Source organism: Nycticebus coucang, chromosome 13 (genome assembly GCF_027406575.1).
Source record: "Nycticebus coucang isolate mNycCou1 chromosome 13, mNycCou1.pri, whole genome shotgun sequence".
Lineage (NCBI taxonomy): Eukaryota > Metazoa > Chordata > Mammalia > Primates > Lorisidae > Nycticebus > Nycticebus coucang.
Window position 1 is genome coordinate 40,685,911 of NC_069792.1, and position 27,735 is coordinate 40,713,645.

The 27,735-nt window shown below is 36.6% G+C and overlaps 1 protein-coding gene across 1 annotated transcript in view; it reads right to left on the reverse strand.

Moving 5' to 3' along the window:
• Nucleotides 1–270: 270 nt before the first annotated feature.
• Nucleotides 271–27,735, reverse strand: part of LOC128563352 (minichromosome maintenance domain-containing protein 2-like) — a 34,285-nt gene continuing 6,820 nt past the window's right edge. The window contains exons 3-10 of the mRNA XM_053558663.1: nt 26,582–26,709; nt 26,445–26,504; nt 23,702–23,897; nt 22,363–22,485; nt 22,130–22,234; nt 20,852–20,976; nt 5,246–5,425; nt 271–417 (exon numbers count right to left, since the gene is read on the reverse strand). Of these exons, the coding sequence (XP_053414638.1) occupies nt 271–417; nt 5,246–5,425; nt 20,852–20,976; nt 22,130–22,234; nt 22,363–22,485; nt 23,702–23,897; nt 26,445–26,504; nt 26,582–26,709 (1,064 nt within the window). The remainder of the gene's footprint in view (nt 418–5,245; nt 5,426–20,851; nt 20,977–22,129; nt 22,235–22,362; nt 22,486–23,701; nt 23,898–26,444; nt 26,505–26,581; nt 26,710–27,735) is intronic.

Genomic DNA, 27,735 nt, shown 5'->3' on the forward strand with positions numbered 1-27,735 from the left:
TGCATTTGAAATCAGTGCAATTTTTTCAGACACATTTCATACAAGGATCCAATAAAAATCTATTTAGTGAGAAAAATTATTGGAAGTTAAAATGATACAACCATATATGTGTAATGACAAAAGGAATTATTAAGTCACCTTACGTTCTTTGGAACAAGGTAAATTATAAACCAGCAAACCAGCAATCAAGCAAACAGAAACAAGTGAAATAGATAAATAAATGCAGTGCATCGATTAAAAGTCAATATTGGCTTTAAAAATCTTGAATACTTACAAATATTTTAATGCAGATGCTGACAGTTTTGATCCATATACAGAATCTGTTCTAATTCTTCGACTTGCTAGATAATAGCCATCAATCATTCTTTCTGCTTCTGAGCTGAATTCCACATTCAAATTCTTTGCAAAATCCAGTCGCTAAATTAAAAGTGTAAAACATCCAAGAGACTAAGGATTTATTATAGAATCGATATGACAAAAATCAAAAGTATACTGGCATTTTATTTTTGAAAGTTTTCAGATTTTATTTACATTCAATTGAGTAAATACCTGGGGCCATCCCAAAGTCACCAAGTACTTTAAATCATAGTCTCATACTTGTAAAGAATATAAAAGTTTACCCGGAATAACCTCTTCCTTCTCAGTGCAGAAATGTTCTTTGCCATGTATTTGAATGACTTAGCAATGTCTTTGCCTCCAGTGGGAGAAAGACTCACCTCTCTCAGAAGCTTTCCCTTTCGAACAGCTTTAATTCTTGAAAGGTTTATTTCCTTATAACTTTCTCTCCTTGGCCCTGGAGCTACTTGCCCTCCTTACTTCCTTTCCTTCCTTTTACAGAACACGTACCTGAATATTTGGAAAGATGGCAGGTATTGTGTTCAGTGCTATGAAGGTGGGCCTTGGAGATTTAGTAAGATTTGAGTAGAAAATAATTGTCTTTTTTTTTTTTTTATAGAGACAGAGTCTCACTTTATGGCCCTTGGTAGAGTGCCGTGGCATCACACAGCTCACAGCAACCTCCAACTCCTGGGCTTAAGCGATTCTCTTGCCTCAGCCTCCCGAGAAGCTGGGACTACAGGCGCCTGCCACAACGCCTGGCTATTTTTTTTTTTTTTTTTTTTTTGGTTGCAATTCAGCTGGGGCCGGTTTGAACCCACTGACCTCGGTATATGGGGCCGGCGCCTTACCGACTGAGCCACAGGCACCGCCCTAGAAAAGAATTTTCTAACACAATAATTATTGCTGTTTTCTCTGAGTTTTATATATTTTTTTTCTGAGTTAGTGATTCCCAGTTCCTTAAATCCTTACTCTGTGACATATTTTCTGGACATTTTTTAAATTATCCTAGTTATTTTCTACTTTTTAAACTAATAGAACCAAGGAAAATATTAACTATAATAATAATGACTTTTAAAAAAAGTGTATAGAGGGCGGCTCCTGTGGCTCAGTGAGCTGGGTGCCGGCCCCATATACCAAGGGTGGCGGGTTCAAACCCGGACCCGGTCAAACTGCAACCAAATAATAGCCAGGCGTTGTGGCGGGCGCCTGTAGTCCCACCTACTCGGGAGGCTGAGGCAGGAGAATTGCCTAAGCCCAGGAGTTGGAGGTTGCTGTGAGCTGTGTGAGGCCACAGCACTCTACTCAGGGCAATAAAGTGAGATTCTGTGTCTACAAAAAAAAAAAAGTGTATAGATATGTGCCAGATAGGATATGTCCTGGATCGAATATGTCCTGGCTTTTTTGTTCTCTTTATATTCTACACTTCTTTCTAGGCCATCAGAACTGGGTAATACTATTAATACTATCAGTAGCCCTCTCTAAGTTTTAACCTCTGGTAGCAAGATGATGGGAATGTTGTCAGGTTTCCAGCTGTCAGCTTCTCAGAACAGCCTACGTCTGACTGAGGTGGAATAAAGAAGGTATCCTTGAGCCCCCAGGTATAGAAGGCTAATACACTTCACACTAAACTATCTCAGTCTGCCTTCTGGAGAGTCCAGACCGTAACAAATGCCATCCACTCTGATTTGTGTGATGCACAGATTTACCTTCCAGATAAACCGTTTTCACTACTTCACTTGCCTAGTGAAGTCTGCAGCTGCTCTCTAGATTATGACAAGTCAACTATAAATCGTTTTGCTTCAAGGATTATCATAAATTTGCCAAAGTTGACTCTCTAATACAACTTTTGTTCCAGTTGAGCTGGTCTTCTCATAGTTTTCCATGTATACTAATTTCTACTTTTATGTCTTTGCTCTTACTGTTAATTCTGCTCAGAACACCCATCCTTCCTGCCATCAAAATTTTACCTTTTCTTAAAGCACAAAGTCCCACCTCTTCCATGAAGTCTTCCCAAAGTTTACATTCTACCTTCATATCTTCCTTTCAGTACTACTCAGATTAACACTTTAATTGCTCCTTAAAAGTTTCATGTATCTTTTTAAAATTTCAATAAAATGATCCTACATTTAAAGAAGAAAGTTTACATTTCTATAAAAAGAGAAGAGAACAGAAATAGTCTCATATATGTTAATTATTCAGTAAATACCTGACTAGTTAATAAATCCATGGGTTTTTTGTTTCTTTGTTTTTTAGGAAAAAACAGGCAAAAATTTCTCTGGGTAATTAGTTATTTACATAATAAATTATTTATTTATAATTAGTACCCTAATTTCTAGAGACTGCTTTTTTCTTACACACTAAAAAGCAAACACAAAACTAAAACCTTATTATACTGTATACTATTCTTTTTCTATTCTAACCTATATGAATAAACAATGCTCATAGTTCATTTTTTAAGTTCACCCACCTTTCAACCTTTTTACTCAAACAATATGCTTATCAAGAAGGTGGGTATGAAAACAACTTTTTAACGATCCATGGACTTCCACTTTCCAATATCCTCTGGCTTTTATCTATCATACCCAGATAGTCTACTCTACTATGGACAGATTTCTCAATATTAAAAGGGTTTCAGTTATAAATAATTGAGCACCTTTAATGGCTATCAGAATTATTATTAAATTTATTTTTATTTAATTATTTATTTTCTTGTTTATTTTATTTTATTTTTTTTTTAATTTTTTTATTAAATCATAAGTGTATACAATGATATGATTATGGGGCATCATACACTCACTTCATAAACCATTTGACACATTTTTATCCCAGTGGTTAACATAGCCTTTCCGGCGTTATCTCAGTTACTGTGCCAAAACATTTATATTCTACATTTACCAAGTTTCGCAAATACCCCTGTAATATGCACCACAGGTGTGATCCCACCGATTCCCCTCCCTCTACCCACCCCCGCCTTTCCCACTTCCCCCTATTGTTAAGTTGTAGTTGGGTTATAGCTTTCATGTGAGAGTCCCAAATTAGTTTCATAGTAGGGCTGTGTACATTGGATATTTTTTCTTCCATTCTTGGGATACTTTACTAAGAAGAATATGTTCCAGCTCCATCCATGTAAACATGAAAGAGGTAAAGTCTCCATCTTTCTTTAAGGCTGCATAGTATTCCATGGTATACATATACCACAATTTATTAATCCATTCGTGGATCGATGGGCACTTCGGCTTTTTCCATGACTTAGCAATTATGAATTGGGCTGCAATAAACATTCTGGTACAAATATCTTTGTTATGTTGTGATTTTTGGTCTTCTGGGTATATGCCCAGCAGAGGAATTACAGGATTGAATGGCAGATCTATTTTTAGATCTCTGAGTGTTCTCCATATATCCCTCCAAAAGGAATGTATTAATTTGCATTCCCACCAGCAGTGCAGAAGTGTTCCCTTTTCTCCGCATCCACGCCAACATCTCTGGTCTTGAGATTTTGTGATATAGGCTAGTCTCATTGGAGTTAGATGATATCTCAAAGTAGTTTTGATTTGCATTTCTCTGATGATTAAAGATGATGAGCATTTTTTCATATGTCTGAAGGCCGTGCGCCAGTCTTCTTCAGAGAAGTTTCTCTTCAAATCCCTTGCCCAGCCTGCGATGGGATCCCTTGTTTTTTTCTTGCTGATGCGTTTGAGTTCTCTGTGGATTCTGGTTATTAAACCTTTGTCAGAGTTATACCCTGCAAATATCTTCTCCCATTCTGAGGGCTGTCTGCTTGCTCTGCTTATTGTGTTCTTAGCTGTGCAGAAGCTTTTTAGTTTGATCAAGTCCCAGTAGTGTATTTTTGAAGCTGCTTCAATTGCCCGGGGGGTTCTCCTCATGAAATACTCACCCAGACCAATTTCTTCAAGGGTTTTCCCTGCATTCTCCTCTAGTATTTTTATAGTTTCATGTCTTAAGTTTAAATCTTTAATCCAATGAGAGTCTATCTTAGTTAATGGTGAAAGGTGTGGGTCTAATTTCAGTCTTCTGCAGGTTGCCAGCCAGTTCACCCAGCACCATTTGTTAAATAGGGTATCTTTTCCCCACTGAATGTTTTTAATTGGCTTGTCAAAAATCAAATAGCGGTGAGTAGCTGGATTCATCTCTTGGTTCTCTATTCTATTCCAGATATCTACTTCTCTGTTTTTGTGCCAATACCATGCTGTTTTGATCACTATCGATTTGTAGTAAAGTCTGAGGTCTGGTAGTGTGATTCCTCCTGTTTTGTTTTTATTTCTGAGTAATGTCTTGGCTATTCGAGGTTTTTTCTGATTCCATATAAAACGAAGTAATGTTTTTTCAAGATCGTTAAAATATGACAGTGGAGCTTTAATAGGGAGTGCGTTGAAAGTATATATTGCTTTGGGTAGTATGGACATTTTGATAATGTTGATTCTTCCTAGCCATGAGCATGGTATGTTTTTCCATTTGTTAACATTTTCAGCTATTTCTTTTCTTAGAGTTTCATAGTTCTCTTTATTTCTTGTTTATTTTAAAAAAAATTTTTTTTTAGTTAGAACTCTGAAGGTATTCATATAAGGGAAATTCTTTTGAACAGGCTAGAAAATGTAAATAACTATATACTTATAAAGTCTATCAGAATTTTCCATAGACATATTCTATTTTGTTTTTTTCATTGAGATTCTTTAAGCTATGGTGATTTGGACAGTGAATAAACTCAGCATTTTACCAGTCGTGTATTTAATCATAACCCTAAATAATTTCTGAACAATGTCCTTAAAATGTTTAAAAGCTGAAAGCAAGTTGGAATAAAAGAACCCTAATAAAGAAAATCAAATGCTTAACAGGACTTTTATTTAAACTGAGAAATATTAGCATTGGCATTCTCAGTAACCTTTACCTTTTGAAAATCTTCAGCTGTGAACTGTTTAGAAGCAACATAAAGCAGTCTTTCAGGATCAATGGCTTTCTTGAAAGTATGTGGCACAACAGGAAGAAGTGGGTGGCAAGGAGATGATTCATTGCAGTTCATCAATAATCCAAATGCCTCCACAAGGTTAGCTGGAATCAAACTACGATCCTACATCAAACGAAAAGATAAGAAGAAAACATTCAACTTTGGCACTTTCACAACTTGGAAATAATTAGAAATTAATCATCATATATAACTTAATATAATAATAATTATTATTAATTATTGTGTTTAATTAATGATAATTTAAAGCAATTTACCTATAGTCTGGGAACTTTGTGGTGACTGGCTTTTTAAAAACCTTCATTGAGTATTTTCTTACACATCATTCCTTAAAGACTCTCTATTTATTCAAGTAGTAATTTCTGTTGAGCAGATACCTGATCTACATAACTAAAAAACATTATAATTTTTATACAATTGAGTCACCATTTAGTTATTTGCCCAATAAAGTATAGAAATGGGTTGATAACAAGAACACTAAGAAGACGTATTAAAATGTGTGACAAAATACCCTGGAAAACATTCTAATAATAAAACATACATATACCCTACCATCTGACCAATTAGAGTGTTGGTTTTCTGTGCATTTCTCCTTGAAGATGAATCCATATCAACAAAAGACCAAAAACTGCACTGAACTGGAAAAGTCACTTGTTGATCAGTATCACCCCCAAACTTCTTTCCTGGGTTGTAAACCGTAATGCTTCTGCTTTCCAGAACTAGGTCAGAAGACATTATCCATTTGTTATTTAAGTTTTTGGTCTATATGTCTACAAATCAATAATAGACATTATTATGCAGAATAATACTGTACAAACTTTGGGTAGGAAAGACACAAGTGAATTTGATTGTTTTGCAAGATCCTGCTAAGTTAGTGCATCTGTCATAAAGAAGAACAAAGCAAGAAAAATATTTGAATGTTTACATGTCCCATGACTTGATGTGAACCAGCAGTCCAAAGCCTGTAGTTGGAATTGTAGTCAGGCGTCTGGGTGGAACAGGCAGAGGGCTAGGCAGACAGAGGTCTGTGAGATTGGTCATATAGTGCAGGCATACAATAGAGGCTACACTTAAATAATGTTCTTGTATGTGGAAAATAAATGATAAAAGTAAGCCATCCACGTGGGAGTGAAAGAGGAAGATAGCCAGAATATGAACTACAATTACTAGAGGGAAATAGATCTCCAATTCAAAATGTTCAAAACCAAATTCCTTGTCCCCACCTTTCTAATGGCTCTGTGTTCACTATTCACAATGGTGGTGTCCTCATCCATCTGCTCAAAACCCAAACAAAAAATATGGAACCATCCTATCTTCACCCTTTCATCTTTCTTTCACCCCTTATTCACCCCTTAATGGATTTAGCACCATTCCTAGGATTCTCCCTCTCAAATAGTTCTCAAATTAATTTTTTCTTCATTCATGATAATAGAGTCTTTTGTGTGTGTTTATCTTTCCCTTGGGTCCTAGGGTAAATGTATATTTAACTTTTATTGGAAATGCCAGAGCAATTTGCAAATGGTTGTAGCATTTTTTTCTCCCACCAAATACACATGTATGAAAATTCCAGAGAATCCACATCTTGACAACATTTTTTGTAGTCAGTGTTTTAATTTTTGCCATTCTAATAGAAAAGGCCAGTTACATAATTTGTGGAGTCCCATGTAAAAGGAAAATTTGTCCTCTTATTCAAAAGGTGGGAAAAATACTGCTCTTACAAGTAGTACCACAAAAAGACTTTTCCTTTAAAAATATTTTATTACTGGGAGGCGCCTGTGGCTCAGTCGTTAAGGCGCCGGTCCCATATACCGAGGGTGGCGGGTTCATGCCCGGCCCGGCTGAACTGCAACCAAAAAATAGCCTGGCGTTGCGGTGGGCGCCTGTAGTCCCAGCTACTCGGGAGGCTGAGGCAGGAGAATCGCTTAAGCCCAGGAGTTGGAGGTTGCTGTGAGCTGTGTGATGCTACGGCACTCTACCGAGGGCCATAAAGTGAGACTCTGTCTCTACAAAAATATATATATATATTTATTTTATTACTTATAAAATGTAATATAGGTGATGTGGACAAACTGGACTCCTCATGCATTACTGATGGGAATATGAAATGGTGCAGCCACTGGGGAAAACAGTATGGGGATTTCTCAGAAAACTAAACACAGAATTACCACATGATGTAGTAATTCTACTTGTGGGGATATACCCAAAAAAGTTGAATGCAGTGACTCAAGAAGATTCTTATGGGCGGTGCCTGTGGCTCCGAGTAGGGCACCAGCCCCATAAAAAAAATACATATTTTTTTTTTTTGTAGAGGCAGAGTCTCACTTTACTGCCCTCGGTAGAGTGCCGTGGCGTCACACGGCTCACAGCAATCTCCAGCTCTTGGGCTTACGTGATTCTCTTGCCTCAGCCTCCGGAGCAGCTGGGACTGCAGGCACCCGCCACAACGCCCAGCTATTTTTTGGTTGCAGTTTGGCCGGGGCTGGGTTTGAACCCACCACCCTCGGCATATGGGGCCAGCGCCTACTCGCTGAGCCACAGGCACCGCTCAAAAAAAGAAGATCTTATATAGCAGTGTTCATGACAGCATTAGTCACGATAACCGAAAGGTAGATAAAACCCAAGTGCCCATCAACAGATGAGTAGATTTTTTCAAACTAGTGCATATACAGTAGAATGTTGTTCAACTATAACAACAAATGAAATTCTTTTAATAGGCAAATTCAGAGACAGAAAATAGAATATGTTATCAGAAACTACGGGGAGGAATGAATAGGAAGTTATTATTTAAAGGGTACAGAGTTTCTGTTTGGGGATGATGAAACAATTCTAGAAATGGACAATAGTGATGGTTACACAACATTATGAGTGTACTTAACCCCACTGGATTGTACACTTAAAAATGGTTAAAATGGTAAATTTTACCTTATGTATATTTTATCAAAAGGGAAAAGGGATAAAGTACTGATACATGCTATAACATGGATGAAACCTGAAAAGATTACACTAAGTGAAAGAAGCCAATGACAGACCACATATTCTTTGATACCATTTATAGTCACCCCTCTGTATTTAAGGATTCTGCATCTGAGGATTTACCCAACTGAGGATGAAAAATATTTCAATAGACCAGAATCAGTGGGTGTAATTAAAAAGAGAGAGAGAAAGAAAAAGAAAACTATTCAAAAAAATAACAATAAAAATAATAAATAGAATGATTGAAAGTATACAGGAGGATGTATGTAGGTTATATGCAAATACTATGCCATTTTATAGAAGCGACTTGAGCATTTTCAGATTTTGGTATCCACAGGGGCCTTGGAAACACATGCCAAATAAAAATCAGAGTTGTTGTGTCCTACACGCAGGGAGTGTGCCATTCATCTATCTATGCATTGTACCCATTGGGTGGGAAGCTAGTGAACCCCCTCCCCTTCTCTCCTTTCTTGGGTTTGAGATTTTCACTCGTGTGTCTGTGAGAGTCCAGCAAAAATCAAAGCAAGTACACAAGTGTACTTGTGTGTATGTGTAACATATGTGTAACCCAACAGTGTGTAAAGGTTCCCCTTTCTCCACATTCTCACCATCATTCATTATTGCCTATCTCTTTGTAAAAAGCCATTTTAACTGATGTGAGATGATATCTCACTTTAGTTTTGATTTGCATTTCTCTGATTACTAATGATATTGAGCATTTTTCACTGGTTATTTGTATGTCTTCTTCTGAGAAATATCAATTCAGATCCTTTGTTCATTTTCAAATTGGATTATTTGATTTTTCCCAATTGAATTATTGGCGTTCTTTATATATTTAGCTATTAATCCCTTGTCAGATGTGTAGTTTGCAAAATATTTTCTCCCATTCTGTGGGTTGTCACTGTGTGGAAGCTTTTTTTTTTTTAATTATTTGGGATTCATTGAGGATACAAAGAGTTAGGTTACACTGATTGCATTTGTTAGATAGAGTCCCTCTTATAAATGTGTCCCACCCCCAAAAGTGTGTGGAAGCTTATAAGCTTAATGTGATCCCATTTGTCCAATCTTGTTTTGGTTGCCTGTGTTTTAAGGGTATATTACTCAAGAAGTCCTTGCCCAGACCAACTTCCTGAAACCTTTCCCTAATGTTTTTATTTAGTAGTTTCATAGTTTCAGGTCCTTGCTTTAGGTCTTTAATACATTTTGATCTGATTTTTGTATATAAGACATAAGGATGTAAATTTCATTCTTCTGCATATGGATATCCCAGTTTTCCCAGCAACATTCACTAAGAGACTGTCTTTTCCCCAATGCATGCTCTTGGCAACTTTGTTGAAGATAAGTTCATTACAGATGTGTGGCTTTATTTCTGAGTTCTCTATATGTCTATTTTTATGACAGTATCATGCAATTTGGGTTTAAATAGCTCTGTAGTATAATTTGAAGTCAGGTAATGTGCTTCTTCCAGTATTTACTTCTTGATAGGCACACATTTTCACTAAAACTCTCTCCCTATAGCTTTCTGATGAGTAAGGAAAGACTGAAAAGAAAAAAGAAATATGGGGTTGTCCTATTTTCCCCTTCCCTCCTGTGTCATCATTTTCACTATAATTAATAGGCACAGAGAGGTAACCAAGTAAGAAAGACTACGATAGGGTTTCTTGGTCATTCGTGCTTATTAAAAATGCCATAGCCTATAGCCGGGCGTTGTGGCGGGCGCCTGTAGTCCCAGCTGCTCGGGAGGCTGAGGCAAGAGAATCGCGTAAGCCCAGGAGTTAGAGGTTGCTGTGAGCCGTGTGACGCCATGGCACTCTACCCGAGGGTGGTACAGTGACACTCTGTCTCTACAAAAAAAAAAAAAAAATGCCATAGCCTTCTTTCCTTTTTAGAAGTAAGTCTGGTTCAAACAGAAGGCTTGGGGAGCTTGGGGCAATTAGCACTCCCTCATACTCAGCTGAAGAGGTGTTAATATGGAATATGAGCACTGAATTGCAGTGTACTCATGACACATAAGAGTCCAGCAACAATCAAAGCAAGTACATAATAAGTGTGGTAGAGGCTGGGCGTGGTGGCTCACACCTGTAATCCTAGCATTCTGGGATGCCGAGGTGGGTAAATTGCTTCGGCTCACAAGTTTAAGGCCAGCCTGAGGAAGAACAAGACCCCATATTTAAAGATAGCTAGTTGTTGTGGTGGGCACTATAGTCCCACCTACTTGGGAAGCTGAGGCAAGAGAATTGTTTAAGTCCAAGAGTTTGAAGTTGCTGTGAGTTATGACACCATAGCACTCTATTGAGAGCGATAAAGTGAGACTCTGTCTCAAAGAAAAAAAAAGTGTATGTATCTCCAAATAAAAAAAAAACCAAAGTATGTTAGAGACGCAGCATAGGTGATTACAAATGGTGTATGAGAAAGGGCAACAACGAACAGCAGATACACACATGTATGTGTCTCCTCTACTCCATGGTCTCACTGGATTTCCTTATAAAACACAAGTTAAAAGATAAAATTATTGAAAATTTGAGTTAAACAAGACTGATACAAATATGTTTTAAAAAAAATATTGCCCTTTACACCACTTTATGACCACGTGTACCCATTGTTTAGCTCCCACTTATGGATTAGAATCTGTGTGGATGTGGAAAGAAACAGGGAGTGTAGGAGGCTACAGCTGGAGTACAGAAGAAACAGTCGTCGCTAAATGACTTGAGTTGGAAAATCTGCACATGTTGGAAAAACTGGAGCTTGCAGGAAAATCAAAATGTACTAATTTAAGACTTAGCTAGTTCTTAAAAAAAAAAAAATTAGTTCTTCAGAGTGAAGCACCTGGAAGGATTTGTGAATACTGCCGTAAGAGTGAAGTGGAGTTTGAATAAGGCTCCTCAAAACCCCTACACGTAACAAACCATTGCATTTGACCCCTGTGACTTTCCAAAAATAAGGACTTTTCTGCATTTCCCTTTGCCCTCAGTAAACACTATAGCTGGTAATGGTTCTGTGGCTGGCCCTGTAAAAATGTACTGTGGGTACATGACCACAGAGTGAGTTGTAGGACGTAGCAACCAGAGGACTGGTTATCTCAAGATAATTGCTATTGCCCACAACATTCCTCTGTCGCCATGCACACTGAAGAATGTTGGGAACCCAAACAATTCCTTTAAGTAGAAAGTAAAGCAAAAAGCAACCAAATGGCTTAAAATGCCATCAGTAGTTTTTTCTTTTATTTTCCCTTTCCCTTTTTTTTCCATGCATGGCATAAAAGCATTGTGAGCATGGAGATCTACCTTGTCTTGCCAGCACACAAGACTGCTTTGTATGTTAAGTTCCTCCTAAATAAATCTTGACTACCTACCAAAAAAACACTAGAGGATGGTGATAGCAGAGTTTTGACCAAAATGCCAAGGTCCTGTGGCAGGAGCAGGGCCTCTGGGCAACTGCACTTGTTCCACACTGATGACGCTGGCTCTGCTAGTATTTGATATTGGTATCTCATTGTGGTTTTTATTTTCATTTCTCTGATAACTACTGATGTTCAATACCCTTTCATATGCTTTTTGGTCATCTTGTCTATATTCCTGTGAGAAATCATTACTCAAGTCTGTTGTCAATTATTTTTTTTTTATATTATTGACTTATAGTAATTGTTTTTATGTTCTGGCAAATACATTATATGTATATTATATTATATGTATATGTATATTATAATATATAATATATATAATACATATATGTATATTATAATATAGTATATGCATATGTACATTATATGTATATGCAATTATTTTCTTTTTGTTTGGCTATTTACTGTTTAAATGCGGCCTTTTAATAAAAACAACTTTTTAGTTTTATGAAGTTCAGTCTATCAATTCTTTTATTTAGTGCTATCTGAATTCTGCCTGAGAAATCATTGCCTACCTTAATGTCATGAAGATATTTACATTTTCCTCTAGAAGCTTTGTATTTTTAGTTTCTATATTTAGGTTTATGATCCATCTCAAATTAATTATTGTGTATACTTGGGAGATATGGGCTAAGATTAATTTTTTCCATATCGGTACCCAGATGTTCCACTGTTACTGAAAACTTTGTTTCCCACTGACTGGCTTTAGGGCTATGGTCAAAATTCAATTGCCCTAATCGAATGAGCCTATTTCTGCCGTCTCCTGCAGGGTGAAACAATATGCTGTGTACTTTGAACACTCTCATATAGTCGTGCTGACATGTCAAGAAGGCCAGGCCCTTATTGCTCTTCTCCCAGTCCATGGCTGTTCACATTCTTGTTAGCTATAACCGGCCCAGCCAGTGTTACCCTAATACCAAAAGAAGACAAAGATATTATTAGAAAAGAAAACTACATTTGATCCTGCAATCTCATTACTAGGCATCCACCCAGAAGAAAAAAAAATAATTTTCTCGTAAGGATATTTGCACTAGATTGTTTATCGTAGATCAATTTATAATCACCAAAATGTGGAAACAACCTAAATGCCCACCAATCCAGGAATGGATTAACAAGCTGGGGTATATGTATACCATGGAATACTATTCAGCCATTAAAAAAGATGGAGACTTTACATCTTTTGTATTATCCTGAATGGAGTGAAATACATTCTTCTTAGTAAAATATCACAAGAATGGAGAAGCAAGAATCCAATAGACTCAATTCTAATATGAACCCAGTAGACATCTAATACATGCCCACATAAGAGAAAAACTCAAATCAATTCAAGGTGGGGAGTGTTGGAACAAGGAAGTGGGGACAGGGGAGGATGGAGGGTGATGGGTGGGCTCCCACTTAATGGACACAGTGTTAGGGTGTATGGCACATCTCTTTGGGGCAGGACACAACTGTAAGGGGGACTTTACCTAACACACGCAAACACTGTAACCTAATTCTTTATATCCTCAATTAACCTGAAAAAAAAAAAAACTGTCAGGGCAGCACCTGTGGCTCAAAGGAGTAAGGCGCCGACCCCATATGCCGGAGGGGGCAGGTTCAAACCCAGCCCCAGCCAAAAATTTACAAAAAAAACTGTCCCCCAAATTCTCAGAGAGACAGACTTGAGAGAATTTGCTAGTCTTTATTAGTGCTTTGCAAAATAAACCCTTTCTTTGCTGTAAAAAGAAAACTATAGAGCAGATTTGCTCTTGAACATTAATGGAAAATCCTTGACAAAGTAGTAGCAAATCAAATTCAACAATGTATAAAGAGAATTATATACCACAACCAAGTGGTATTTATTCTAGGTATGCAAGATTGGTTCAATATTCAAAAATTAAGTAATGTGGGCAGTGCCCGTGGCTCAAGGAGTAGGGTGCCGGCCCCATGTACCGGCGGTGTGGGGTTCAAGCCTGGCCCCGGCCACGACTGCAAAGAAAAAAAAAAAATTAAGTAATGTAATCTATCACACTAACAGCCTAAAGGAAAAATAAATCATATTAAAATGATCATATTAATAGATTCAGAAAAGAATTTGACAAAATCCAATACCCATTCATGATTAAAACTCTCGGCAACTTAGGAATAGAGGAGAACTTCAATGTGATAAAGAAAATTTATGGAAAATGTACAGCTAACATCATATTTAATGATGAGAATTTTAGGCTTTCCTGCTAAGATCAGGAACAAGGCAAGAATTCCCCTCTCACACTACTTTTCGACATTGTACTGAAGGTCCTAATGCAATAAGACAAGAAGAGGAAATAAATCTGGCCCAATATAAACTCACGTGTTAGCACAACACCAAAGGCTAGCACAGGACATTTGCACATTTGATTCCCCTTTTTTTTTTTTTTTTATAGAGACAAATTCCCCTGTTTTTATTTATAAACCTGAAATGAAAAATGGCATTTAATGTAACTTCTGAATTCCTAAAACATATGCAATTCTATCTTCACTGTTAAATAACTCCTTGACTGATGAAGAGTATAGGTTAAATAAGTAAAAATTAATCTGAAGAAAAGTTTACTTGATTAAAGCTGTTCAAGTTTATCTTTTTTGTGTGAAGCCACATCCCCTATAAAGCAGGTACCACCTTTGGCTAGCAAAGCACTGCCAGCTTGAATGCTAACTGCTCCAGTTCCATACTTATTCCTGGATAGAGTGGGGAAAATTTCAGTAGAGACTAGATGACATATACCATGGGGAACAAGGCTTATGCTAAAGTTCAAAAGCCTAAGGGGAAAAAAAAATAAAATTTTTATTACTTTTATTTGATTTTTAGAAGTCAGAATGTGTTAACAGATACACAATTAAATTTACTTTCATTCCATGTTTATTGAATACCTGTGCTATACCAGCTACTTGCTAGAGATAAAAACATACATGAGATTTGGTCCTTAACTTAGAAAGCCTAAAAAGAAAGACATAAAAAACTAAAACATAAAGCGGTAAGTACTAAAATAATATCTTCAAAACAATCAGAAGGGAGTATTATTTCTTGCTAGAAGGGTGCCACAGAAAGTTACACAGAGATGACATTTGAACTGAACCTTCTTCTTTTTATAGATTGCTTTCTTTTGCTTATTTAGATTTTTTTGCATTAAGCTTGCCAATGTCCCATCTGCCTCTATATCATGGCAACTCTTTTTTGTTGTTTTTTTTTTTGAGACATCTCACTTTGTAGATCTTTGTAGAGTGCGCTGGGATCACAGCTCACAGCAATCATCTCAGATTCTTGGGCTCAAGCCACTTTCTTGCATCAGCCTCAGGAGTAGCTGGGACTACAGGCGCCCACCACAACGCCCAGCTATCTGGCTCAGGTTGGTCCCAAACATGTGAGCTCAGGTGAGGAACTTTTTTCTTTCTTTTTTTTTTTTTTTGAGACAGAGTCTCAAGCTGTTGCCCTTGGTAGAGTACCGTGGTGTCACAGATCACAGCAACCTCAAACTCTTGGGCTTAAGTGATTCTCTTGCCTCAGCCTCCCAAGTAGCTGGGATTACAGACGCCCACCACAATGCTTGGCTACTTTTTGTTGCAGTTGTCATTGTTGTTTTAGCTGGCCCCGTTGGGGTTCAAACCCACCAGCCTTGGTATATGTGGCTGGCGCCCAACCCACTCAACTACAGGCACCGCCTCAGGTGGGGAACTTTTAAAACTACTGATGCAAGGTCACAGAATACAAAGTCAAAATATAAAAATTAGTTGTATTTCTATATATTTATAGCAAACTATTGAAAATGAATTTAATAAAATAATTTGATGCTATTTTAGTAGCATCAAAAACATCAAATATTTAGGAATCCATTTAACAAAACATACATGATGTTTATAAAACATTCCTGAAAGAAATTAAAGAAGATGTAAATAAAAGGAGAGATAGACAACATTAATGGATTGGAGGATTCAATATTGTTAAGATGTGCATGCTCCTCAAAAGGTACGGAAAGAACTCGAAGAAACACTTCATAAAAGATGATGTATGAATAGCCACAATAAGCACATGAAAAAGAGCTCAAATCAGTAGTCATCAGAGATGTGCAAATGAGAATCATGAGATGCCATTTCATAGTCACTAGAATGTCTAAAATGAAAAAGATTGACAAAACAAATTTTGATAAGATTGGGAACAAGTAGAACTCTCATATTGTTGGCTGGAATGTACAACCACCTTGGAAAACTAGCAATTTCTTGTAAAGTTAAATACTGTACTACAGGTTCATCTATTTTATGAAACAGCAATCCCACTCCCAGGTATTACCCAAGATAATGAAAATAATATTTCCATAAAAAGACTTGTACAAGAATGTTTACAGTAGCTTTATAATAGTCAAAACATGCAAAACTCAACATCCACCACTAGGAGACTGGAAAAACAACTGTGGTATATTCATATAAGAGAATACTACTCATCAAAACAAATGATGAAGTACTGACGCATAAAACTGAACCAATCTCAAAAACTTTTTGTTAAACAAGAGAGACTAGACCCCAAGGAGGATGCACTGTGTGATTCCATTTTATGAAATTTAACAATAGGAAAATTAATCTATGGTTACAGAAATCTCCTGTGGAGACAGGAACTGACTGGAAGAGGGAATGAGGGTAATTTCTTGGGTGATAAAAATGTTCTATAGCTCATTGTGGTAGCGAGTATAGGAGTCTATGTATTTGTTAAAATTCATCAATTGATTTTAATGGTAATAATAAGATATGATTATTATACTATAAACAAATTTTACTTCAAGACAAACAAAATTAAATCTGCCATATAGACCCAAATATCATAAGAAAAGTCAAATGGTTAATGACAAACAGGAAAAGAGACAAAGGCCTTAATTTTCAACTGCCATCACAAATTAGTAAGAAGTAGATAAACAACTTAGAAAAATAAACAATAAAAAAAAGAAAAATAAACAACGGTCAAAATTAGGAGGTTTATAAAAAATAATACAATTGTTTAGTAAGATTTAAATGATGCTGAAAGTTATTTCCAGTTGAAATAAGAAATGCATTTAAGAAATGCAAATAAAAATAAAATACTATTTTCTACCTCTCAGATTATAAAATTTAAAAGTTTGGAAATAGCCAGACATGGTGAGTATGTCAGGGAACTAAATACTTTCGTGAGTAGAAAACAAAGTGGTGAAATATATGGAATTTTGGACCATTACAAGTGGCAATTTAATTTTAGCAAAATATTATTTGTATAATTAATATGATGGTGATTTGCATTTTTCTATTTTAAATTCACTTTATAAATTTATTTTTTGCTTTAGAATTACATACAAAATATTTTAAAAGGAGCTTATTCTAAATTTTGTGAACATTCATGTCACTTTTTAAGAAAAGGGTACTTGCTAATGGGGAGCCACAAAACTCTGAGTAGAGGCCTATTCCAAAGTTAGGAATGAGGTATCACCAAAACAGTCATTTTGGCACTGTTGGGTACAGTGAATCAATATTATTGAATGGAATCTTGGAGAAAAATTTAAAAATGGCTTCTTGGCTCCTTGCAGGGAAGATTACTAAAAAATGAAAACAAAGCACAAAGGTAGAGCCAGGGAATGGGGGAAAAGGAAGGCTGGGAAGGATGCATTTGCTACATATCCACAAAGGAATGAGTGAGGGAAAAGGTTCAAACTTCGAGTGGTTACACTCTCAAAATATTAAAAGCAAATATCTCATTTATCTACTTACGTTTCAAAACTTTATTACTTTATTGATAAAAAGTGACTAGAATAATTATATATACTAGTTCAGATAAATCCTAAATATTCCTCTTATAATAATGCTTATTGAAAAAATTTATACAAACCTGTGGCCAATTAACATTTTAAAAAATTCATGTCAACTGGGCACCTGTAGCTCACTTAAAGTGCTGGTCCTGTGTACCATGGGTAGGGGGTTTGAACCCTAGGTCTGCCTAGGTCTGCTTAATAAAAAAAAAAAAAAGAAAAATGTTCATGTCACATATTTACCTGTCTACTAGTAGAGTATCACTTGTTATAATTAAAATATCCAGGCAATCTTCCAGTTCCTTTTTAGGGTCACTTGTCTGTACAAGACTCATCAACAAACAGAGTTTGAGCCAATTGTAAGTCCCAGGAGGAACAATCTGTGATGCAAAGATATTGGCAAGTATTGCTGTAAACTTCCAGCATGAACTGGAAGTCAAGGAAAGGAGACGCTTGAAGTCGTCACTAATTCCTGAAGGAACTGAAAATAAATATTAACACATACGTTAGAAAGGGATTTAAAACGAAAACACATTACAGACACTTGATTCCATTTATCTAAAATATCAAATTATAGTTTTAAAGACATATTCAAATTCTTACAATGATATTAAATTATGATTGGAGGCACACTGGTCTATCATTTCTACCCCAGGAAGTATGATAAAGGGAAGAGATCACCCTGTGTGTTCAAACAGATTGACTGGGGCCTGCGGACAAATTCTTCATTCTTTTTTTTCAAAGATTGATGTGAGCAGAATCAGATCATGGAACTCTTGCTTACTGTGTTTGCATATCTATGTTTGAAAGGGTATCACTTTCTTTCTTTCTTTCCTTTTTTTGAGAGAGAGTCTAACTCTGTTGCCCCAGGCTAGAGTGCCATGGCATCAGCCTTGTTCACAGCAACCTCAAACTCCTGGGTTCAAGTGATCCTCCTACCTCAGCTTCCTGAGTAGCTGAGACTACAAGCACCCACCCCAATTTTTCTATCTTTAGTGGAGACAGGGTCTCACTCTTGCTCAGACAGGTCTCAACTCATTCCTGAGTGCTAGGATTACACGTGTGAACCACTGCACCTGGTGAAATAGTATCACTTTCAATGAGGGACAATAAGCAGAATGAGGAATATTTGAATGTTGCTGTTAAAAGGAAAGATTTATATTCTACTACTTTGAAAGCACTATACTGTACTATATTGCAACATTCTAGATCTTCTCCATCCCCTAGATCTCTCCAATTCCTGAATGACTGGTTTATCAAATTGATCAATTTGGGGAAAAAATGCAGTGCATGTATATCCCAGTCTCCTTCCTCTTGGCTGATGTCATAGAGCAATTATCTTCTATACTCACCCATCCCCAAGGACTAAGTGAGGCCTTTTACCCCAGCTCTTGACACATTTGGGTGGGTAAATTTGCCTAATTCTGGATGTCAGCGTAAGAAAGCACACTTTTTCGCCTATATGTAAGGAGGATTGCTCAAGCCAGGGAGTTAGAGGCTGCGTTGAGCTATGATGGCACCACTGCACTCTAGCCTGGGAAACATGTTCTACTACCAAAATCAATAAATCTTAAGAAACTCAACAGCAGAAAATATTAAAAAGATCACTAAACTAGCCCATCAGTGCTTTCTTTTAATAAACTTTTCTTTTCAAGATAAGTAGAAATATTTAGAATCCACTTACATTTAAATTCAAGTTGGGCCTCTATTATTGCAGATGGCTATCTATTCATTCCAAAAATTCTAGCTCTACCCAAGATTTAACCCGACTTTTCTACATTTAGATATTTGTGAACCAAGTTAAAAGAATAGGTCTGCTCTCCACTTTTGTTTATTTAATATGCTAAAATCTGCTGGAGCTGTTAAAAGAAATTATCAGTAATAAAGGTAATATTTTGGCCCTCATCTGCTTCTGCTTTTATCTTTTCTCTTATTTATTTATTTGTTGGTTTATTTATTTAATTTATTTAGTCTATTTTTTTGAGATAGGGTTTCAAACTACTCTGTTTCCCAGGCTAGAGTGCAGTGGTGCCATCATAGCTCAATGCAGCCTCTAACTCCTGGGCTTGAGCAATCCTCCTGCCTCAGTCTCCTGAATAGCTGAGACAGACACACACCACCACCTCGATTTATTTTTCTATTTTTTTGTAGAGATGAAGGCTCACTCTGCTCTGACTGGTCTTAAATGCCTATCCTCAAACAACCCTCCCACATCAGCCTCCCAGAGTATTAGGATTACAAGCATGAGCTGTGCATTTGGCCTATCTTATTTAAAAATATTTTTTTAGAGACAAGGGGCTCTCTATGTTGCCCAGTCTGGTCTAAAACTCCTGGTCTCCCACCTCAACCTCCTGGGAGCTGGGACTACAGATGTGAGCCACTGTAACTAGCTCTTGTCTTATTTCTTGATTGGTTCAGCACTCACTTGAGGAAAATTATGCTATTTTATAGTTCTCTTTTTCAGATCAAAACTGTTATTTAGAACTGCCTTACTAGAAAATAAAGAATGGTATAGTAACCTCTAAGTCTTGGCATCCTGAAGCATTTTTCTCATTGCTAATTATGACAAAAGAATCAAAATAGGGCAGCGTCTGTGGCTCAAAAGGGTAGGGCGCTGGTCCCATATGCCAGAGGTGGCAGGTTCAAACCCAGCCCTGGCCAAAAAAAAAAAAAAAATCAAAATAAAACTTAGCTCGGCTTGGCGCCTGTGGCTCAAGGGGCTAAGGTGCCAGCCACATACACCTGAGCTGGCAGGTTTGAATCCAGCCCAGGCCCGCCAAACAGCAATGATGGCTTCAACCATAAAAAATAGCCAGGCGATGTGGCGGGCGCCTGTAGTCCCAGCTACTTGGGAGGCAGAGGCAAGAGACTCACTTGAACCCAGGAGTTGGAGGTTGCTATGAGCTGTGATGCCACAGCACTCTACCCAGGGCAACAGCTTGAGGCTCTGTCTCAAAAAATAAAATAAAATAAAATAAAATAAAATAAAATAAAATAAAATAAAATAAAATAAAACTTAGCGCAAAGAAAGGAGTCTTGTCTGTTAGGAGGCTTCCACAACATTGTCTTGTTTTATTTCTTTCATAGCATTTATTATTTGAAATTGTCTTATTGATTAGTTTACAAGTTTATTATCTGTCTTTCATACAATTTAAGAGGAGGAACCTTGACTGTCTTGTTTATAACTTATAACAAATTATATATGTATATATGTTTATAACTTATAATAAGTTATAACATGTTTATAACTTATAGTAAGTTATACCTTGTTTATAACTTCTATTCTTATATAGAAGAATGCACACAGGCAAACAATATTTATTTGCTGAACAGATTTAAATTTAAATATTTGTTAATATATGGTGCTTATATTTTCCTTACCTTTTGAATACAAAAAGTTATATTATTTGCTTCTATACAGACAGTAGTTTGTGCAGTTTCTACACATGTAGGAATTCCAATAATTTTATATTCATTTCCTATATTCATTTTATTCACTGATTCATCTAAAATTATTAAACAGAAGAATATATATATTCATTAAATGAACTTGTACATGATCATATGGCTTAAAGATCCAGAACTAGTAATAATTCAGGAGTTGAGTGTTTACTTTTATTTAGTATAATATCCATATACAGTGACATTATTAATGTAAGTTGATACAATTTTATTGCTGATAAATTTTGATTTTTATATGCAATGATGAATTAACTTCAAGAAGCATGTGACACAGCAACTAGATACTCTTCTATAATATAGTCAAAAGAAAAAATCATTCTATATAAGATGAAACATCTTTGCATTAAATAACAAAGAATGTTAATAAAAGTGACCTTATGAGTAATAATTTTATTTGGGAAGACAATTTTACCGTCTTCAATACATATAAGTTACTTGTACATATATTGTCTGTCTACAAAACATCTGAGTACTTGTACATACATTATCTAATTGTAAACTGTAAGATAGGTAGATATTCTTACCTCAACATTATATTTGAAGAAACAGAGAGCATTAAGTGACTCGCTGAAGGCTAAATTACTAGTAAATGGCAAAACTGAAATTCACATCTAGGGTCTGTCTATTTACAAAGTCTACCCTCTGGCATTATACTAGGTTCCTCTCTTGTATCTACAAACTGGGCAAGGCTTTTCATGAGTTCCAAGTTTATTTTAAAACATCATTCCAAACATTCTGATCCTCCACACTTAGAAGTTGACTAATGGTAAAGCTGTAAAAGACAAGTTCACAAGGGGTGGCCTGGATTAACTTCTTTCTTTCTGTGAAGATTAAACAATGATCTCCATTTTCTTCCTTTTCTCTCTAGCTCTAGAGAACTGAGCAATAACTCCAATATTTATTGAAGACACACACAGAATAATGAGAGATCATTGCCTTAAAATTACTGTAACCCTAGAACTTACTTAGCATAGTGCTATGGACAGGTGCTAGTACATGCGTATCATTTTAAGTGAGTGTTGTATAACTAATTAAATAATTGATACATTACTTAAATACGAATATTTTTTAAGACACACAAGAATAAGAAGATGTGGTTCTTAAGCTATAGAAGTACTATTTATAATATATGAGTATAAACAAGTCAATTACATAATTTATAGCAATTTATTTTGACTTCAAACAGAATTTACTTACCTCTTAGGAAAATTGTAAGAGACTGGAATCTAAATGGCTGGTTGTTAGAATATCCTCGATAAGCCTGAAGTGCCTTTGTGGTAATTATTTCAACTATCTGTTTATCTTAAGGAAAAGTGAAAAAATAATGACATATTAGAATATACATTCAATGTAATTTTCACATTGAAATATCTATTTTACAAATTGATATTTCTTACAAATTGTAATTATGAAATGTAAATGCATTTTACCACCAACTACTCTAAATTTTCTGTCTTCTTGAAGTGAAGATGCACAGAGATTACACAAAAAGTCATTTCTTACTGTTGCAGATTCTGTAGCACCAGGCACATGCACTCTTATATACTGAAATCCTGAAAGAAAACAATGAAAAGCTTATTTCATTGTTTATTATTATTAAACAACAATAATTGTTATTATAAATTATTATTTCATAATTTATTTTCAGATTTAGCTATTTTCAATCCATTAAAAATTATATTTATTCATGGCCTGGCAAGTGGCCCATGCCTGAATTCCTAGCACTCTGGGAGAGTGAGGTGGGAGGATCCCTTGAGCTCAGAAGTTCAAGACCAGCCAGAGCAAAAGTGAGACTCCATCTCTACCAAAAATAAAAAAATTGATCCAGGTGCTGTGGTGGGCACCAGTAGTCCCAGTTACTCAGAAGGCTGAGATAGGAAGATCAGATTACTTGAATCCAGGAATTTGAGTTTGCTGTGAAGTTGCCTGATGCCACAGCACTCTAGCCCAGGAGACAGAGTGAGACTCTCTAAAAAAAAAAAAACGAAGGAAGGAAGGACCTCTGTAATCCTAGCACTCTGGGAAGCCCAGGTGGGTGAATTGCTTGAGCTCAGAAGTTTGAGACTAGCCTGAGCAACAGAAAAACCCCATCTCTACTAAAAATAGAAAAACTAGCCATTGTGGGGGTTGCCTATACTTCTAGCTACTGGGGAGGCTGAGACAAAAGTATTTCTTGAGCCCAAGAATGTTAAGTTTCTGTGAGCTCTGACATCACAGCACTCAATCCCAGGGTGACAGAGTGACACTCTTTCTCCAAAAAAAAGAAAAAGGACAAATACTTCAGCAACACAGGTGCATTTCTTAAGTTGGGAACAGGGGAGAAAAGGAGAAAGAATGTTTTTTAAAGATTACTAAAGCAGGCTCGGCGCCTATAGCTCAGTGGCTAGGGCGCCAGCCACATACACCAGGAGCTGGCGGGTTCGAATCCAGCCAGGCCTGCCAAACAACACCAACAAAAAAAAAAAATAGCCAGCCATTGTGGCAGATGCCTGGTAGTCCCAGCTACTTGGGAGGCTAAGGCAAAAGAATCACTTAAGCCCCAAAATTGGAGATTGCCATGAGCTGTGATGCTACAGCACTCTACCTCGAGTGACAGCTTGAGACTCTGTCTCAAGAAAAAAAAAGATTAGTAAAGCAAAAGTATACACATTAGGAGATATCAAATTTTATTCCACTCTTTCTACTTTATGTTTTCTAACTAACTATAAACATAATTTGGGGTTAAACAATAAATTGCTTGATGTTTAGATTTTCCATTTTAATGTTTACCTTTTGAAAGGGGGCATGCTTCATCTGTACAAAGGAACCTTGCACCTTGTGTATACTTAGTTACAGTCATCATTGCAATCACAATTCCTTGTAGCATATAAAATCTCTGAGATGTATAATCAAGTGGAAAGTCACTAAGATCAAGAGCATAACTTGGCAGAGCAGGTAAATGTATTAACTTCAGCACAATATTAATCTAATAGGAATATAAAATTGTATTAAAAATTGCAGATCCAATTTTACTTGCATTACAATATAGTAAGTATACTGCTGAGTAAATTAACTAAATGATTTGTTAATGTTAGCAACAAACGTTTAAGCATAAGAGAAAAGAGGTTCTAGTATAAAATCAAAGAAGTGAAAATCTTATAATCTAGTGTTTTTAATTGAAAATATCGGTATGAACTCATCTTTCCAAAAATGTACACATTTCCTTGCTATATCCACTGAAAAGACTTGAAAAAACAATGTTAACCCAAGAGCAAAGAACTCCTAGTACCCAGAATGTGATCTGTAAATACCATTTCTCACTAAAAGGAACCAGAGCTCCGTGGAGAAATGGCTGATTCAGGTCTGGGACAGAAAATATACCATATGGACTGGGGCATCTTCTTGTGACAGAAATCAAGGGATCCATCAAAAGCAAATGGCATATGTCAAAAGTATATAGGTGCAATTTTGAAGAGCATCAAAAGGAATAACAGATTCATTAAAATATCAGCTATATTAAAAAGTCCATGAGTTCTTCATATTTTAAAAAAGAAAAAACAAAAAGCAAAAAACCTTGGAGTTTCATCATCGGAAGCTGCTAGATTTCAACTTGTTACTTTCTGAAAATGTATAAAGGTAAAGAATCACACATTTATCCTGTCTTTCCAGTAAAAATTGTATTTCAAAGTAAGCAAATAGTTGATGAGGAAAAATTTCTTCTATGGAGTAATTTTAGCTAATAAATTCAGAAAAAATGCTAAAATTGAAAAAAAATGCAATTTGACAACTCCTAATTCAGTCAAAGATTCTAAGCGGCGCCTGTGGCTCAGTGAGTAGGGCGCCGGCCCCCTATGCCGAGGGTGGCGGGTTCAAACCCAGCCCCGGCCAAACTGCAACAACAACAACAACAAAAATAGCCGGGCGTTGTGGCGGGCGCCTGTAGTCCCAGCTGCTCGGGAGGCTGAGGCAAGAGAATCGCGTAAGCCCAAGAGTTAGAGGGTGCTGTGAGCCATGCGGCACTCTATCCGAGGGCGGTACAGTGAGACTCTGTCTCTACAAAAAAAAAAAAAAAGTGAAAGATTCTAGGCAATGAACATCAATGGCTGCTAAAACCATTAAGTAAAAGTTGATGAGAAACCATATAATGGAGAGATCAGAATGATATCACATGAACCCACTGATCAACTGTGATACTTAAAAGTAGAATAACAGATATTATATTCCCCTGATATAGTGCAATATAGAATACATTATATCAACAATGGTGTATTCTTGTCAAAATGAGTTGACTCTGAATCAAAAAATCCTTTAGAGCCAACTTCTATTTCAGAAATATGAGGTACAGGAGAATTAGATAACTAGCACCACAAAGAAGCAATTAGACAACTTCAGGTCATATAACAAGGGACAATTAACTAGTTTCTTCAAAAAGTCATTGGTATAAAAAGGGTGGGGGGGGAATAGTTCTAGACTGAAAGAGACTTACTGAGATGTAAGAATCAATTATAATGCGTGAACCTCGTTTTGGTCCTGATTTGAGCCAACTAATTGTAAGACATTCTTGAGAAAAAAAGCAAATTTTAATATGAAATGGATATTAGATGATATCAAGGAATTACTGTTACTTTTGTAAGAGAGTGATGATGGCATTGTAGTTATATAGGAAAAATGTTCATAGTTTTCAGAGGTTGATACTAAAGTATGTAGGGATAAAATAATAGAACATCTAGGATTCGCTTTAAAATATTTCAGGAAAAAACTGATGATACAGGTATGGCAAAATATTGTAACACTAAATCTGAGAGATTCAGTATATTATTCTCTTTGCTTCGGGTATGTTTGAAATGTTTTATTATAAAAGTGCTTAATGTTATAAGTAACAATATAGGGAATAAAAATGCATGTGTAAGATAGTTCATTGAACTTTGAAAAAATATAGTGTACCTTTTTTTTTTTTTTTTGTAGAGACAGAGTCTCACTTTATGGCCCTCAGTAGAGTGCCCTGGCCTCACACAGCTCACAGCAACCTCCAACTCCTGGGCTTAGGTGATTCTCTTGCCTCAGCCTCCCGAGTAGCTGGGACTACAGGCGCCCGCCACAAACCCCGGCTATTTTTTTGGTTGCAGTTTGTCCGGGGCCGGGCTTGAACCCACCACCGTTGGTATATGGGGCCAGTGCCCTACCGACTGAGCCACAGGCGTCGCCCTAGATACCTTTTAATAAACAAAAAGAATTTTTTTTTTTTTTTTAATTTGGCCAGGGCTGGGTTTGAACCCGCCACCTCCGGCATGTGGGACCGGCGCCCTACCCGCTGAGCCACAGGCGCCGCCCGGAATTTTTTTTTTTTTCAACAGTCTCAAGCTGTTGCCCTGGATAGAGTGCAATGGCATCATAGCTCACAGCAACCTCCAACTTTTGGGTTCAAGTGATCCTCTTTCCTCAGTTAAAATAAATGAATACAGAAATATTTATTTAGAAGTCATCATAAAAGTTTGTATCTGAGTTTCCTTTGCTAAATTTCACTAAAACTTACTTGAGTTTCTGTTTGTAATTGTCCAATTAATGAGAGAGTCTTAACAGCAATAAAACAGACCTATGATTTCAAACAAACAAACAAAAAAGTTATCAAAAATTCCATGTGGTATAAAATTATTTCTTTCTTTAACTTACTGATTGAAAAACTCGAGCAGCTTGTAAAGGCTGATGTAAAATGTGATTTCCAAGTTCGGCATCTAATTCAACATCAGAAGGATTTATTAAAATATTGAATCGATAGACAGCAGAACTTTGTTTAGAATCTGTGAAAACAGATAAAAGTCATAGTCAAGATAATTCTATGTTGGAATTTAGTTGATAGTTTCTAAAATAAACTCATGGCTCGGTGCCCACAGCTCAGTGGCTAGGGCGCTAGCTACATACAACCAAGGCTGGCAGGTTAGAACCTAGCCCCGCCTGCTAAACAATAATGACAACTACAAGAAAAAAATTGCCAGGTGTTATGGCAGGCGCCTGTGGTCCCAGCTACTTAGAAGGCTGAGGCAAGAGAATCACTTAAGTCCAAGAGTTTGAGGTTGCTGTGAGCCGTGACGCCATAGCACTCTACCGAGGGCGACATATGACACTCTGTCTCAAAAAAATAAATAAATAAAATAAAATGAGGGCGGCGCCTGTGGCTCAGTGAGCAGGGAGCCGGCCCCATATACCGAGGGTGGCGGGTTCAAACCCAGCCACGGTCAAAGTGCAACAAAAAAATAGCCGGGCGTTGTGGCGGGTGCCTGTAGTCCCAGCTACTCGGGAGGCTGAGGCAGGAGAATCGCCTAAGCCCAGGAGCTGGAGGTTGCTGTGAGCTGTGTGACGCCACGGCACTCTACCGAGGGCAATAAAGTGAAACTCTGTCTCTACAAAAAAAAGGAAAATAAAAAAATAAAGTGAAATAAAATAGTCATCTTTGCCAAACATACCATTGTAGTACTTGCAATCATCTATAAACATTTGGAGGCCTGCACTTCTGTCAAGATAAATAAGGGCTGCCTCTTTCATTTTTAGATTTGACATTTTCTCCTAGTTAATGATTCTTCTGTATTACCAACTGATAAACCACAGTTGTTGGTAAAGAGTATAGATGGTGAAACTATAGAAAAAGGATCAGAAAACCTAGAAATAAAATAAGACAAATTTTACTTTTGAAGTCCTATAGTAAGACTTTACAAACTATTAAAGTGTGAAATAAAACTTAGTAAAATCTCTAACTTTGAAAAAATTCCTACACAAAGAGACACAAAACTTTGCTTTCTTTTGCCAAATAACATTTTTATCAACACTAG